Source organism: Quercus suber, unplaced genomic scaffold (assembly GCF_002906115.3).
Source record: "Quercus suber isolate HL8 unplaced genomic scaffold, Cork oak 2.0 scaffold_1317, whole genome shotgun sequence".
Lineage (NCBI taxonomy): Eukaryota > Viridiplantae > Streptophyta > Magnoliopsida > Fagales > Fagaceae > Quercus > Quercus suber.
This window is the reverse complement of record NW_027070706.1, coordinates 7,501-23,357: the sequence shown is the minus strand read 5'-3', so window position 1 is coordinate 23,357 and position 15,857 is coordinate 7,501. Positions and strand designations below refer to the sequence as shown.

The 15,857-nt window shown below is 33.0% G+C and overlaps 2 protein-coding genes across 7 annotated transcripts; both read left to right on the top strand.

Moving 5' to 3' along the window:
- On the top strand, nucleotides 1-6,420 carry LOC112006447 (1-(5-phosphoribosyl)-5-[(5-phosphoribosylamino)methylideneamino] imidazole-4-carboxamide isomerase, chloroplastic). 2 transcript variants are annotated; one of them, XM_024038716.2, is made up of 8 exons: nucleotides 1-98; nucleotides 223-415; nucleotides 839-1,046; nucleotides 1,615-1,700; nucleotides 2,971-3,072; nucleotides 4,680-4,813; nucleotides 5,092-5,140; nucleotides 5,992-6,420. In XM_024038716.2, exons 2-8 carry the CDS (start codon nucleotides 227-229, stop codon nucleotides 6,157-6,159), a joined length of 936 nt encoding a protein of 311 aa, XP_023894484.2. In that variant the 5' UTR covers nucleotides 1-98; nucleotides 223-226; the 3' UTR covers nucleotides 6,160-6,420. The 2 variants fall into 2 exon arrangements, with proteins under 2 accessions (XP_023894484.2, XP_065625806.1); XM_065769734.1 differs by lacking the exons at nucleotides 1-98; nucleotides 223-415 and adding an exon at nucleotides 465-554.
- Nucleotides 6,421-7,473: 1,053 nt separating this feature from the next.
- LOC111988052 (heme-binding-like protein At3g10130, chloroplastic) lies at nucleotides 7,474-12,535 on the top strand. Of its 5 annotated transcripts, XM_065769736.1 has the most exons (9): nucleotides 7,480-7,768; nucleotides 7,884-7,970; nucleotides 8,709-8,779; nucleotides 9,177-9,278; nucleotides 9,373-9,477; nucleotides 10,121-10,256; nucleotides 11,217-11,326; nucleotides 11,427-11,527; nucleotides 12,228-12,535. In XM_065769736.1, exons 1-8 carry the CDS (start codon nucleotides 7,558-7,560, stop codon nucleotides 11,499-11,501), a joined length of 897 nt encoding a protein of 298 aa, XP_065625808.1. In that variant the 5' UTR covers nucleotides 7,480-7,557; the 3' UTR covers nucleotides 11,502-11,527; nucleotides 12,228-12,535. The 5 variants fall into 5 exon arrangements, with proteins under 5 accessions (XP_065625811.1, XP_065625808.1, XP_065625807.1 ...); XM_065769735.1 differs by lacking the exon at nucleotides 12,228-12,535 and having other exon boundaries at nucleotides 11,427-11,641; XM_065769738.1 differs by lacking the exon at nucleotides 12,228-12,535 and having other exon boundaries at nucleotides 7,483-7,762; nucleotides 11,427-11,641.
- Nucleotides 12,536-15,857: the final 3,322 nt, after the last annotated feature.

Sequence of the window (15,857 nt, the reverse complement as noted above, 5' to 3'; positions counted from 1 at the left end):
AAAGGAGAAGGGAAAGGGTAGCCGTTCTGAATCAGCTGATCTCCGATTCCGTCCACTCCTTCAAACTTCAACAGTGCAACTGAAAACCCCAAACCTGGGTATTTCTTTTGTCTTTTTTTCCTTCACTTCTATTTCTTTCCTCATTAGCATTACGTTTTGTTTGTTTGTTTTTTGAATTTTTCCCCTACTACTACCATCTGAATCCATTGCAACAATGCACAGCACGATGATTCGGACCCTCCGTACAACACCAACATCAACCTCCGACCTGAGCTCGCTCCGACCTTTAGGTTCTTCTTTCCACAGCCGAAACAAGCATAGAATCGTCATAGCTATTCCTTGTGTTGGTTTCTCACGCTCACGCTTGTCTATTAGCTGTTCGGTTCGTTTCCGTCCTTGCATTGATATACACAAGGTACCAGAGCTAAATATTGGCCAAATTTTGTATTGGGTTCTCAATATTTTTGTCACTGATAATTTTTAGCACAAATTTTGACAGTGCCTATAAGGTGCTTGATAAAATGTCAAGGAAACACAGTTTAGAGATATTAAAGGTTTGGTAACTCTTATTCTGTTTTACGATAAAGGGTGTCTATTACATATTGTTTTGTCTAAAATATAATTTCTTTACTACTGGGTTTTTGGATTGTCAAAAGGGTATGAGGGAAGATAAATTCTTCTACTGTATGCGGTGGCCGATGTGTATAAATGGGGGTGGATGGCTATGATATGTGACTGATACATTTGGTTATACTCATGCAGTGGTTCTACTTTGAGGTCGGACCTTGAGTAATTTTACCTGATTGTTGTGTTTGAAATATGTGTTTTTTTTTATCAGGGTAAAGTGAAACAAATTGTTGGGTCAACCATTCAGGATTTGAAGGAGGATGGGTCAGCACCTGTTACCAATTTTGAATCAGATAAGTCAGCGGCTGAGTTTGCCAATTTGTATAAAGAAGATGGACTTACGGGTGGTCATGTCATCATGATTGGAGCAGATCCTTTGAGTAACACTGCAGCCATTGAAGCACTGCACGCTTATCCTGGTAGGTCTATGCTTTCATAAACTGGTGAATTTGTTTGCTGTCTTCTGATATGTTGTTTTTGTGGTTGCTTTTGTTGACTGATGCCATTGAAGACTAATTAAGTTCTTTCAACTTATATTGATGGAAACTCAAGTTCTTGATTATAATCTCTCTTTTTTTTTTCATAAAAAAAAAAATAATAATTAAAGAAGTAAAATCTATTAGGATGATTCTCTCATTTTGACTAGAGCATGATCAGATCCAGTTAGATTTAATGAGAATGACATTATGCTTTCTTTAGAATGATCTTTGTTTCGCAATTTATATGTGATCTATTTATCTTAAATAATTAGAACAGACATTCTGTTAGCTGATCAATTTTTCTCTAGGACTTTTTTATACATTTTTGGGATGTGATTTTGATTTTGCATTCGCACCGCTTTAAGTGCCTTATGTGAAGACATTCAACCCTTGGAACTGAGCACTTCAAGATAAAGTTGTTTTTTCTTTGATCTCTATAATTGATTATAAGTTTAAAACTTACAGACTTTTCCTCTGCTGAACTTACTGCGAGGACTGGTAAAAGTAGGCGGTTTGCAAATTGGGGGCGGAATCAATTCTGACAATTCGTTGAGTTACATAGAGGAAGGAGCTAGTCATGTCATTGTCACATCGGTATGTTATAAATTTTTCTTTACATTTCTGTTTAACACTTACATGTAAAACATGAATAACTACTTAATGATTCAATATAATTCTGATCTCTCTCTCTCTCTCATCAAAATGCATATGAAATTTCAAGTCTCATTCTTCATTTTTCCTTAGCATAGATTCCATTTATGAGTTTTTCTAATCTTAAGCATAAACACGGGAAAGCCTCATAGGCTGGCTCATTTGGGCCAGGAGTACTCCTGGTATCTGTTTAAATATTTCAAGCTGACTTACATGTGGTTTGTAGACTGCAACAGCAGCAACACCCCCACCCCCCAAAAGAATGGAAACCCAATAATCAGCATGGTAGGATATATTTGTTTGTTACCTTCTATGATTTATGAATTCTCCTTGAACTATGTCAATGCTATCAAAATGATAAAGACTCTTTTACATACTTTGTTCTAAAAGCCACTTCCTTCTATCTGTCATATGTATTGAGTTATTAGTGTTGAACATGATAGAAGGAATGTTTTTAAATAACCATTGAAGTGGTGCGAGGGTTAAATATAAGGGTACGTTTGGTACATTGAATGGAGATTACAACAGGAATTGTAATCTTTATTACTAGTAATAAACTGTGTTGTAATGTAATAACTAAACATATTCATTAGTTTGGTTGTAAGTTATAACATTAGAATGAAACTTAACATTTATTTTAGGAAATATCTTACTCATACAATTATATCTCCTTAAAAATTGTTATTTTTAAATTTAAAAGAGATATGTGTTATTTTTTATGATTTTTTATTTTTATAATTGTTAGATGTATATGGAAAGTTTGTTTATTTGGAAATATATTAAGTTTAAAAATTATTATATTTACTAAGGAATAACTAATACCACATTTTAAAGAAGAATAATTATTCCTCATTTTGAAGAATATCTATTCATATGGAATGACTATTCCTTGTAATAAAAATATAACCAAATTAAAGAATAACTAAACCATTGGAATAACTATTACATTACAACGCCTATTACAGTCTACCAAACATGCCCTAAGATTTGCATCCATACTCCTCACCTTGGGTAAAGACATATACTTTTCTCTGTATTGGAAGAGTGCTCATGTGATGAAACTGGATTTCATGTAATGGTGGTTAGAGCATAATGCTTGTGGAACAATGTTTACATGGAAAATAATACCAAGAATTTGAGATAATCTAAATAAAGAATTTCTCTGTATTAAAATTTTAAATTGATCATCATTTACATCTTGGTTTCATTACAGTATGTATTCAAGAATGGACAAATGGACCTCGAAAGGCTTAAAGATCTTGTTCGTGTTGTTGGAAAGCAGAGGCTTGTGCTGGACCTTAGTTGCAGAAAGAAGGTATTAGACAATTTCAAATTGAGCATTTATGCAGTGCGTAACTGGTTTTCCAGAGTGAAGTTTTAGTCAGAAATATCTTTAGGCATGAATATGTCGCATGTCTTACAAACTTATATTTGAACCAGGGTTTGTACTGGTTTTTTGTATTCATTACTTTAATGGTAACTAAGACATATCAGCAGTGTTGGTGAAAGCATGAGATGCACTTAAGTGCAAAGGTCTCTTGGAGCCTAGGCAAAGCAGAAGCATGCGCCTAATTGAAGTAAAGCCCATATATATATATATATTGAAGAAAAAGGTGTATAATAACTTCTGATAGAAGGATTCACAATATATAATCTATATTTCTACACCTATAAGAAAAAAAAGGATTCACAATATATAATAAAAAAATTAGAAGAAAACTAAAATAGTAAGATATTTAGCCTGTTAACTCAATTGGTTTGAGTCTTATGCAATTTATTTATTTTTTATTTTTTAATAGTAGTCTTATGCAATTGCATAAAGGTTATAGGTTCAAATTCTAAATAGCCTAGTTCAATTTCTTAAATTTTCTATGTAGTGAATTTGAAAACAATTAGTAATAGAAATTTAACAACCAAGTGATCAATTAGTCACATAAAATTTTAAAAAACTGTTTGTAGTAGTTTTTATTTCTTATTTTTCTTGATTTTTTTACTGTTTGGAGCTCTGCCTCATGTACACATCCCTTGTACTAGGGTTGCTTCATTTTCACTCTTTTATTAATGAAATATTTTCTTATAAAAAAACTTAAAATTTGGAAATAGCATTTTATATAATTCTTTTGTGCTTTACAAATTATACAATATCAAAATGAAGTATGTGGTTGAATCAAAATATACCCAAAAGGCAAAGACCAAAAAGCACTAGAATGGTATATGCCTAACATAATCATCAGTTCATCATTTGCGTTAAACATCAGACCATCATCAATTTCATCATAAGATTTGTAACTCTCATTTGCTGTTTGGTCCTTGTGATTTCTTTAATTTCTTCTAGAATGTATTATGTTGATGAATAATGAGAAGTTGACTTGTGTTGTGTATCGCATCATTAATGAGCTCTAGCTCAACTTGCACCTCCTCCCTTATAAGTTCTAGGGAGAGGGTGAGATCGTGGGTTCAAAACCCATTTTGTGCATGTGTAACTTACCAATAAAAAAGACCAAATCAAGGACCCTAAATGTACTTTTGAAAATAGCCTCTGTTTTAGCTGTCTGAAGTGCTTTGGCTGTAGAGCTTCGCATTTCACATTTTTAAGTGTGCTTTTATTAATGCTGTGTATCAGTGCCCTAGGCTCAGATTCTTACACATAGAAAAGCATACATTAAGAACCAAAAATAATAAGTTTGATAATTTTGTATAATTTTTTTCCCATTTGTTTGTTAGTTGATGGGATATGGTGAACTAGTGCTGATATGATAGCACCCATTAAATGACACCTCCTCTTCCTACAATAGTGGGATGGAGGGTAAGGTTGTGGATTTAAGACCTATGGAGTGTGTGTTTAACTTACCAATAAAACAAATTATTTGATAGTTATTCAGTTTCAATTATTACCTTATATGTGTTGATTTTGATTTGAAGGAAGGTAAATATGCAATTGTAACTGATAGATGGCAGAAGTTCACTGATGTATATCTTGACGGAAAAATATTGGATTTTCTTGCCCAATATGCGGATGAGTTTCTTGTCCATGGCGTTGATGTTGAAGGGAAAAAGTAAGTCCTAAATGTTGTGGTCCTTAATTCGACCATAACTTTTGTCTTATTCCTTACTTTCAAGCTCCTATACTTAGGATTCATAAGTATCTAATTACTTTCAGACATATTATTTGTTAGGGATCATTACTGTAATTGGGGTTTACGTTGCTTATGGTTTACATGCCAAAGAAAGGAAATAAAAGGACTCTTTAATTGACAATAAAGATTGTATAATGTCTTTGATTTCCTAAAGAGTTCATCAATATAATATGATTTTGATTGTTTTTTGGTTGCAGGCTGGGAATTGATGAAGAGCTTGTGGCATTGCTTGGGAATCATTCACCGGTGGGTAATGTATTTGCTGCATTTATTAACTATAATTTGATTTGATGATTATCTTGCTACCTTCTCATTTCTTTGTTGCCATATGCTGAACTGATAATGCCCAAGGCACTGGATTTACCAAAATCTTTCTCATGCCTGAAGTACCTTCATTTGAACCATTCTGAAATAGCGTGCCTGTAAAACATGAGTGTGAGCCTGCTACTCACCTACAAAAGGGTAAAAGCTTGGGCATACTTCCTTAGCTACAGTAGATTAGGCACCCTAATTAAATTCAAACACTGCATTGAATTTAATTATTCTTGGAAAAAATAACACACTTTGTACATTATTGGTTAATGCAACCATGTGCTTGAATTATTCTTTGATGACGTGAAACCTCACCAAGGCAAGACCCTTTAGACCCATTCTTAGGGAGCAAACCACAGAGATATGACTCCACATGCTAGAACTATGTATCAGGTAATTTAGGAGAACTCCTATTGGGGATTTGAACCTAGGATGTTTGGGTCTACTGCTCATCCCAAGCCTTCCACCCCAAAAAAAAAAAAAAAAAAGCGAGCATGTTATTTTTTTTTTTTGGACCTATAGTTTGCAGCCTCTTGGAAGTCCGTCTGTAATGTATGAAGTCACTAGCATGCATTCATACATTGTTCCTCTCCTATATGCATGCTATCTTACTTNAAAAAAAAAGCGAGCATGTTATTTTTTTTTTTTGGACCTATAGTTTGCAGCCTCTTGGAAGTCCGTCTGTAATGTATGAAGTCACTAGGCATGCATTCATAAATTGTTCCTCTCCTATATGCATGCTATCTTACTTGAATAAATTGTTAATACATCTGGTCTGGTGCCAGATTCCTGTAACTTATGCTGGTGGTGTGACGGTGATGGCTGATTTAGAGAGAATAAAGGTGGCTGGGATGGGACGTGTGGATGTTACCGTGGGCAGTGCTTTGGATATTTTTGGAGGCAATATGGCATACAAAGATGTAGTTGCTTGGCATTCTCAGCGGAGGCTTTGACAGTTTAGGGCCTTCTATTGTGTTGTTTGTGTTTTTTAGTTCCATGTCAGCTTTGGCATCTCATATGCAATTTAAGCAAAGAGAATTAAGCTAACTTATCAAATACTAAAAATTTGAAGGAGATTCCCAACCTTCTGGACTTGTAGAATTGATGTTGGGACTTGAAGAGATGTTGACAACCGGAAATTTAGAAGATTAATGAGAAAGGAAAGGAAAAACTAGAAAAACTATTGAAATAAATTAAGAATTGATTTGTCACTAGCTAAGTTTCCACTCTTGGTTTTACTCCATATGACCTGTATCGCCCTGAAGCCAGCACCATATTTCACTTACAGGGCCCTTTTTTTGGTTGAGAATAGTGTTCTGATCCAAAAAAGAATCTGAGTGTTAAATTCTAGTTCCCTCTTATTTTCGCAACAACACGCTTGTGGTTTCCAACGCATTTAAGGCTGCGCATTAATTTGATTAAATTCATTCAACCCACCAAAAAACAATGGAAAATCCAAGCATAGAATGTGTGTGATTACTGCGTTAGCTTACTAGAAATTTCAGTATAATCTCAAATCCAAAAATAAAGCAATACAACGTTTTTCACGTGTTAAGATGCCAAATTATAATTGGTATCACTTTTGCATTAACTTATTGTAGACACTACTTCAATTATGCTCCATGGCCCATGCTATCTTAACATTTCTTGAAAAGATTTCTCGAGCGATTCGATTGATGGGATTTGATATGATATTCATGAGATTGATATTTAAATATTTTTTCTTACAACGTATTAATTTGACCCTATAAAGCAGGTAGTAAAAATGATAATTATAATTTGACGAGATTTTAGAAAACTAAATTTTACCAAAATTAAAAAAATAAAAAGTGGTATACGGTGAACCTACTCCATGCATTTCACTCAGCGCCACATACTAGACTTGCTCCTTAAAATAGGCTCAAAAGATAATTATTTAAAAATAAATAAAGAATTCAAGGGAAGAAAATGCAAAATTCAAGAGTTATGGAACTCAATGGAGAAAAATATACTGAGTAAAATGTCATCATGGCAAAAGTATCCAATAATTACCACATGGGATTTGGCTTGATGGTAAAAGTCTTTGTCCCAGCACTCAGAGAGAAGTGGTTCGAGTGATATTCCTGACAAAACTCATATAGTACATGTGATGTAAGTTGAGTCGACATTGAAGATCCATTTTTTATTCAGGAAAAAAAAAAAATCCAATAATCATAGTATATTTTTATTATTATTTATTTTTCAGAATTGCCGGGAAAAAATGAAAATTTTAACCACCACTTCTTTTATGAGTGACCCTCCTCAAATTCTCACTTCTCTCTGCAACAGAAATTCAAAACACACACACAAAACAAAAAAAAAAAAACAAAAAGATGCTTCTGTGCAAGCCTTCACTTCTCACTCTACCTCAGCTCAGAACCTCAACTTCCACTCCAAGAAACCCTAAAAGATCGCTCTCGATCATCACCACCAACTCAACTACACCGACACAGCGGCGAAGAACCATGTCCGCCTTCGAAGCCCGAATCTCTCTAGTCTTCGCTCTCGCTTCCCAAGCCTCCTCTCTCTCCCAGCGACGTAAATGTCCAATATCAAATCAATTCCTTTTTTTCAATTTAAATTTTTGAACAACCTAGGCTCTTAAGCATAGATTTCTATTTATTTAAGTTGGAATAATTTTTACGGGGTTTTTGTGCAGTTTTAGCGGATACAGCGACCGAGGTTGTCAAATACGTGTTCCCGAAGAGGTTCGAGAGTCGGACTCTCGAGGAAGCTTTAATGGCAGGTAGTTTTTTTTCTGTTTTTGAGCAGAGAAGTACAGTTGTTGCACACACTGATTTGATGATGGTTGTGTTCTTATTTTGATATTTGAGGATTGTTATTTTTTTTTTTGTTTTTTTTTGAAAAATGTATACAAAACAACATTAATTGAGGGAAAATACTAAAGTAGAGTGCTAATTTGACTAAAGCAGCTCTATATGAGTGTATGTGATTGGTACCACATTAATCACATTACAAGTAAATTTCTTAATTACTTTTTTGGTTTGTGTTTTAAAAGTGGAAAATGTTAAAGCTTCTGTTAATTTCACTATAAAATGTTATAAATTGACATGATGATAAATGTGGTTGCCTGATTGGTGAGGTCTATATAGTGAAATTTATGCTAGTTGTAGCTATTAAATGCATCTTAACTTGTGCGTTAAGGTTAAGATGTCCCAAAAGCTTTAAATTCAATATTTCTTGTAAGTGAGTGTGTCCCAAGATCACAGATCAATGAATCATGGGTACATGTGTAGATTTAAGGTGGTTGTGTATGCTTTTCTTAATATTTGTCCATAGTTTTATTTTAATTTTTTTTTAAAAAAAACATGATTTAATTATGTTGAATGCGTCTTGACTTGTTCCCTGTGGGTACATGTTAACAAATTCAAGTTTTGATTGTTGAATGTGAAATTTATGTTTTTGAGGTCTATATGTTATGGAATTATGGGATTTTGTGTTGTCTTTTGGGTTTTTGATGTAGTTCCGGACCTAGAGACGGTGAACTTCAAGGTTTTGAGTAGGGGAGATCTTTATGAGATAAGGGAAGTTGAGGTATGAATTTGCAACTACAGTATGTTCTTTACTCTGCCTCGTAGACTGATGATTATTTTGATTTGGATTTGGGAATGTTATGATAAAAACGAATAATTGATGGTCATGTTCATAAACACAATAGCAACAACGGATTATAAAATAATAAGATAACAATGAAAAGAATGATTACAATATTTACGCGTATAATGTCTAAATTGAGAGGTTAGGCTTTGGTGAGATGGCAAGTGCCATTCACCAAAAGTGATAGGTCGCGGGTTTGAGTCCTGGAATTAGTCTCTCCAATAAAATTGGGGGTAAGATTGCTTACCATAACCTCTCCCAGACCCCACAAAAGTCTAAGTTTTGTGCATTGGTTATGATAATATCTAAATTGGGGTTGTGATTGTGGAAACAGCCGTACTTTGTAGCAGAGACAACAATGCCTGGGAGGACTGGATTTGACTTCAATGGAGCATCTCAATCCTTTAATGTATTAGCTGAGTACCTGTTTGGTAAGGTAGTCTTGATTTTGTAATGAATTGCTGTCATACTTTCTTGTAATGTACTTATCTTTTTTACTTTGCTTAATCTGGTGCCTTTGCTGTTTGTAGAATACAACAAAGGAGACAATGGAGATGACCACACCTGTTTTTACGCGTAAGACCCAATCAGATGGAGAGAAAATGGAAATGACGACTCCTGTGATAACAAAGAGGGTATGATATTTTTTACATGCATCATAATTCATATGTTTAATAATTTTTGTAGTTTCTGATGATATGGAATTTTGATATGTTCTTGTATGTTTTAAATGGCACTCGTGGTGCCTATGTTGCTTTTCTTTTACATTTCTCTCAGAGTATGCTCTTTAAAAAAAAAAAAAAAAAAAAAAAAAATCAATCTTGTCATATGGTCATAACTTGACCTGTCTAAAATGATTATATTTTGGTTTGGCATTACCTTGGACCAGCTGAAAATTACAGTCTATTAGCTGAAACTTATTCTTTTTTAATGGATTTTTGATCATGACATTATTACTTTCAAATATCAAAGATTGCCCTTGGACTCTAATAATCTATCTAGTTCTTTCATTTGATGAACAACTATAAAGTCCCAGTTTCACATATTGGTCCTTAATTGTATGGTTTCTTCGTTTTTAGCCAAAAGCCAAGGAGTTCTTTTTGCTTGGTCTAAGTGTTGGGTTTCATTTTTTTTCTTCTCCTTGTTTTGCAATTTTGTCCTAAGTACAGTAGAAAGATGCCAATTGTTATAAAATCCTAATTTGTAGTCTTTTTCAATATTTTGCATTTGGTATATTTTATTTTTTATAATGATCTGATATTATTGCAAATGTTTTAGCAGGAAGATCAAGATAAGTGGAAGATGTCTTTTGTTATGCCCTCAAAGTATGGTGCCAATCTTCCGCTGCCTAAAGATTCGTCTGTGACAATCAGAGAGGTGCCAAGGAAAATTATTGCAGTTGTTGCCTTTTCAGGTCTGTCCTTCCCTTTATCTGATAACCCCTGAGCTATGTGGATATATAAAGTGGGTTAAGAATCTTTTAAATGTACCATCATTCCTAGTTATTAAATATTGGATGTTATTTGTTACCAAGGCTTTCCAACATTAGAACATTGGATCAGGCTCGAGAGCATGATGTTAAGTACACCTGATTGTATGTAAGTTTCTATGCATTTTGAGGTATGCATTAGTGATTGGGTTGAGATAGTGGAAACTCTGCAGCCAATTTGTTGTGAGTGTAGTCAATTATAGTGGGTTTTGCAACACAGAAAAAAAAGAAAAAAAAAAAAAAGATTAAAATAATCACGCATGGAACACAAAGATTTACGTTGTTCTGCCTTAAGCCTATGTCTGAGAACAAAATTGAGTTGAAAGTTTCACTGTTTCGCTAAAAAATGGGAAGATCACAAATGTAGCATAGTTTCCCACAAAATCTTAACCCCAAATAAGCCCAAAGCTTTCTATCTCTCTAAATTCACAAGGCTATGGTATGAGGAAAAAACTAAAAGCTATGTATATATATAACCCCAAACTTGGCTTGTGATGCAAGGAGGTTGGTATACAATTCAAAGCCAAAGCAGAATCGTATTTCAAGATATAGCCAAAGTTGGCTAGATTGTTGCTGTGGCAAACACCCAAAATCCCCTTTTACCTCCTTTTCAGGGGGTGCAATCCAAATACAAGTCAATCTTGATTACTTGTAAACTGACCACGGTGAATAATTCTAGGTGATCCAACTGGAGTCCTGCACGTGATGCAACTCCACCTAATTCAAGCCTCCTTATAAAGAATTGGATCATAGTTGTAGTAAGTTCTGTTTAAATTGTGAGCTAATATAGTACTGTAATTATTTCAGAAACAGAGTAGCATATCATTCATTATCAAAGTGGATATGATATATTTATAATAATTGTCCCTTCTTAATGTCTATTAGGATTTGTTACTGATGAAGAAGTTAAACAACGGGAATCAAAGTTACGAGAAGCTCTGAAAAATGATGCACAGTTTCAGATTAAAGAGGGTGGTTCAGTGGAAATTGCACAGGTGAGATCCCTACTGAAATGTTAAATACCAAAGGTCTCTCTAAACATTGATTTCTGGACACTTTGTTTGTGTCAATGACTTTCTGTATATATGGTTGCAGTATAATCCACCATTCACACTTCCATTCCAACGCCGCAATGAGATTTCTCTGGAAGTAGAAAAGAAAGAAAAATAGCAACATAGCAATTTTAGAATCTTGAGGTATAGTAAATTAACACACTTTCTGTAAAATAAACAAAAACAACTTTTTGGATATCCAGGCCATACATGTTCCATAATGTAATATCTTACATAATTGATTTGATGCTTTTGATATGTGTATATAGTGAAATACCCTTCTTGCTCTTCCATTATGCATCATGACATGAGTAACAGTTCTCAGATGCTGGAATTTTGTTAAGATCATGTGTTTGGGTTTGGTGTTATTTTAGTTGCATTGCTCCTCAACTAAACATGAATCTTGTATGAGCATGGTTGTTTGTGAATAGCTGAATGCTAGAAAAGCCTAATATTAGTGTTATGTGAATGTGAGTTGAATTGGGATCTTGAGATGAGAAATAAGAAAATTCTACAGAAGTGCATACCCCTAGCAATGACTAGTTTAAAGTAAGCAATATAATCAAGTCTAAGCACATATAGACTTCACCAAAGGATTTTTAGTTACCACAGTCGAATTACATTGGATTGTCAGGAAACCGTGAAATAACAAACAGAGAAATTCTAAAATAAAGCAGCAATGATTTCATATACAGCTTTACACGAATGTTAAGATAAACAACCTTGCATCTTCCAATGCCCTTTTTGTCCTTTCATGTTTAAATGTTACCATCTGCACAAAGCAGCAATGATTTCATATACAGCTTTGTATAAACTAAAATTAAAAACTAAAATGTCATTACAGTGCAGGAAAATAATCTTAAATATTATTACATGTTCAACGTGCTGCTGTGCTGGTAGTCTGAGTAGGACACAACATAATCACAAAAGTTATCCAAAACAAGATGATCCTCCAAAAAAGACAATCAACTCCACTCATGACAGAAACCCTTCATGGCTTCAATTAGGACTTCACAACAGGGATTGTTTTGGAACCAAGTTTATTTCCTTGTAGTTCTTTTATTTGAGCCTCTTTGTTTTGGGGTTGTATTTCTGAACCGTGGTTATCTCCTCTCACTATTTCTCAACCAAATTTCATTTCAGCTTACATCATTTTCCTTTATCGTCTCTATATGTTAGGATGTCTTAATCTTAGTATAATTTCTTTTGGAGGTACAAAGCTTTCCTTCGGTATACTACTATACTGTCCAAGTAAATTGTTAGGCATGAAGATAAAAAAATAAAATGAAAAATGTGCCAAATTGTGACTTAAATGAAATAAGTCGAGTAGAAATGTAGAATCATCTGTATTCCATCAGATTTGGCCAATATGAATTTTTCTACTATATAATTCTTATTAAGCTAAATTGAACAAACATAGGAAAGCATGTGGAGAAAATTACAGGAAAAACTAAACATAATTAACTTAATACAAACAGTCTATTGAACTTCAAATCACCTAAATTAGAATAATTCTAAGCGAAGAAATTACTCAAAAACTAAAAATTCATACTAAGACTTAGTTTGGATAGCGTTTTTCAGTGGGCGTTGCGTGTTTGCGTTTAATTTCTGTGGGTTTTGTGCACTGTTCATGTGACCTGCAAGTATCTTTTTCAGGGAAATTATTGTGTACTCTTTAAGTATCATAAATGCATATTTCCTCTTCTCACATGATTGTATATCCTACTAATTAAATTCATGGTCGGACTCACTATTCATGTAAGAGGAAAGAATACGCAATTATAGTACTTTGAGAGTATCTAATAATTTTCCTCAGCAAAAACAATTTTAAAATTGGGTCTCATGATACTATTCACACATTTAAAAATTATTTTACTACAATATTTTAAATTTTAAAATTTTAACAATAAACAGTATCTAAATAATCCCTAAAAGAACAATTCAAAAGATAAGGAATTCCCCTCTTCACCTAAAAAGCATTTACATCGAGTGGACTCATCCTGACATGACCATAGAAATATCCCAAAGCCCCTCAATTTGGAAAGTCAAGCACATTAGGTACCTGTATAATATTTAAACATATAAAAATCGCATTTCTGCACAGCCCCACACTAGTACTAAGGACGATGCATGACATTTCAAAATCGTATCCAGAAATGTACACTGAAAAAAAATGTGTGACTAACGTTGCTCAAAGCTTCAAATCATATGCAGGTATTGTCTGGTCCAAAAGGCTGAGTTAGACGTAGACCTGTAATGTCTCTTACTGATCAGGACTTCTATGGGGATGGTTACGGAGCTAAGTTTGTCTCTTGTGTATCTTTCTTTCAGCCTCTTTGTCCGTTGTAGTTTTGCTTTCACCAGTCGTGATCGTTTTGTGTTACAAAATCTCATTCATTTGATTTTCTTAAAAGTTTTAACCCAAAGTGTACGACATAAAATTTTCAGTTGGGAAGAGCGGAGAATTGAATGTCTCAATTAAAAACACTTGGTTCAAATTAGTATATTTTTTGGGAAAACGTTCAAATTATACATATTATGAGTTTATATATATTTTTTAAATCATATATTTCTAAAATATGTAATAGTTTCTCATTATTATATATATATCTATACTACTATTTAAGGGGCTGCACCTGTTTGGACTGGATTTTCTTTTTGTTCCAAAATACCCTCAAAACCTATGTTTAAGTAGGGGCAAAACTTGGTAAAAATGTTTCTTTAACTTCCACGTAAAACACTATCTACAAAATAGGAACACACTCCCAATACACTCACCTTAGTTTTCAAACTCAAATTGCTTCTTCTTCAGTTCTCCAATTCTCTCAATTCTATGTTATATATTCTTCTTTTCACCATTATCATCATTGTTAAGCAACTCCTCTCACTCACCTCTTTGCTTCAAATTTCACTACAAACAACAACAATAACAACAGATAGATTTGAGGTAAGCTCTTTTGTTTTTTTTTTTTTTTNGACAACTATGGTTTGGTTGGGAACAAAAAGATCAAGCTTGTGACTTTTACAGTTTTCACTGTCAAGATACAGTGGGGAAATATCACACAATCTCGTTTTGTAATTTCCTTGTAAAGTCAATCGCTCTATCTCGTGGCCTTTTTGCTAAGCTAATCTTCAAAGCCTTCTTTGCAGAAAATAAACCATATTTTGGGGGTATATTTCCTCCCGGTCACAGTTACTAAGATTTATCGGCTGTTAGACCCCCTCAACTGTGAGTAAGAGGAAATATATACCCAAAGCATAATATACCTCTTCCTTCTTTGCTCAGTCACAGTGACAGCTTTAAAAATATGCAATTAGCTACGTTTTTTCAATGTAAACAATCAAATAATAATTAAACTACTAATCATTTGTTCAATTACCAATATCTTGCCTAAATAAGTAATAATATAAACAAAATACATCATCTTTTTTATGATAATATAAACTCTTAAGTACCCAAAATAGTTTATGTTTTAATTCAAATTATTCACAATTTCACATGCTATATAAATTAAGGGCACATTTGGTATTTACTAAATGTAGATTATATTAGGAATAATAATCTTATGAGAAATGATATGTCTACAACACTTTTACAATAAATTTTAAGTAGCAAGTTGTTACTAGTTGTTATTGTTGGGGTAAAAAAGTAATCTTAGTGTTAGTTTCAAATTTGAATCAATAACAACTAACCACCTGTGATTTATTGTAAAAATGTTGTGAAATTATTGTAGACGTAGTATCTCTCTAATCTTATTACTGGAATAAAAGACATTGTAATGAAATAACTATTATTATCCATAAGTTAGGTTATTACATATGAAAAGCTTGTAAAAGATGATGTATAAGGAAAAATTATATTTTTAGAAATATATTAATTTTAAAACTTATTATATACAATATACACTCAAGAGGAATAACTATTTTTCAATTTTAAAGAGGAATGACTATTTTTCAATTTAAAGAATAGTTTTTTTTTTTCTATGAAATAACAAATCTATATAATAAAGATTCAAGCAAATAACTGAATTGCTATTACATATGAATAACTATTCTATTATAGGAGCTATTACAACATACCAAATATATGCTAAGGTTTTTCATGCTTGATCATATCTCATCTAGATCAATTAGGCTTTTCATGGTTTATGTAACATGTCATGTAGAATTGCATCTAGGACAGGGGTGGCGCCACCTTATGGCCAGGGTGGTCCTAGGACCACCCTAACCTTAAAAAACAAAAAATTTATACATAATAATTTAAAATTTTATATTTATCTACCTTTAAAATTTTTTTTGGGAACACTCTGAATTTTTTTTATGTCAATAAAATTAAATTTTGGTCTATAATTTGAGCAACTTAATAATATATTGGGGTCTTTTAAGCAAAAAAAATTATATGCTTTTATATTCTTTTAAGCCTATACTACGACTTTACTTTTAGTTTTTACTTTACCTGATACACTGTCATTGT

Excerpts from the sequence above, each read along its gene's own strand:
- LOC112006447 (XM_024038716.2), top strand. The coding sequence starts at position 227 with ATGATTCGGACCCTCCGTACAACACCAACATCAACCTCCGACCTGAGC. Across the intron at positions 1,701-2,970 it reads GTCATGTCATTGTCACATCG|TATGTATTCAAGAATGGACA; the intron begins GTATGTTATAAA and ends GTTTCATTACAG. Across the intron at positions 5,141-5,991 it reads TGCTTGGGAATCATTCACCG|ATTCCTGTAACTTATGCTGG; the intron begins GTGGGTAATGTA and ends GTCTGGTGCCAG.
- LOC111988052 (XM_065769736.1), top strand. The coding sequence starts at position 7,558 with ATGCTTCTGTGCAAGCCTTCACTTCTCACTCTACCTCAGCTCAGAACC. Across the intron at positions 7,971-8,708 it reads CGAGGAAGCTTTAATGGCAG|TTCCGGACCTAGAGACGGTG; the intron begins GTAGTTTTTTTT and ends TTTTTGATGTAG. Across the intron at positions 11,327-11,426 it reads GTTCAGTGGAAATTGCACAG|TATAATCCACCATTCACACT; the intron begins GTGAGATCCCTA and ends ATATGGTTGCAG.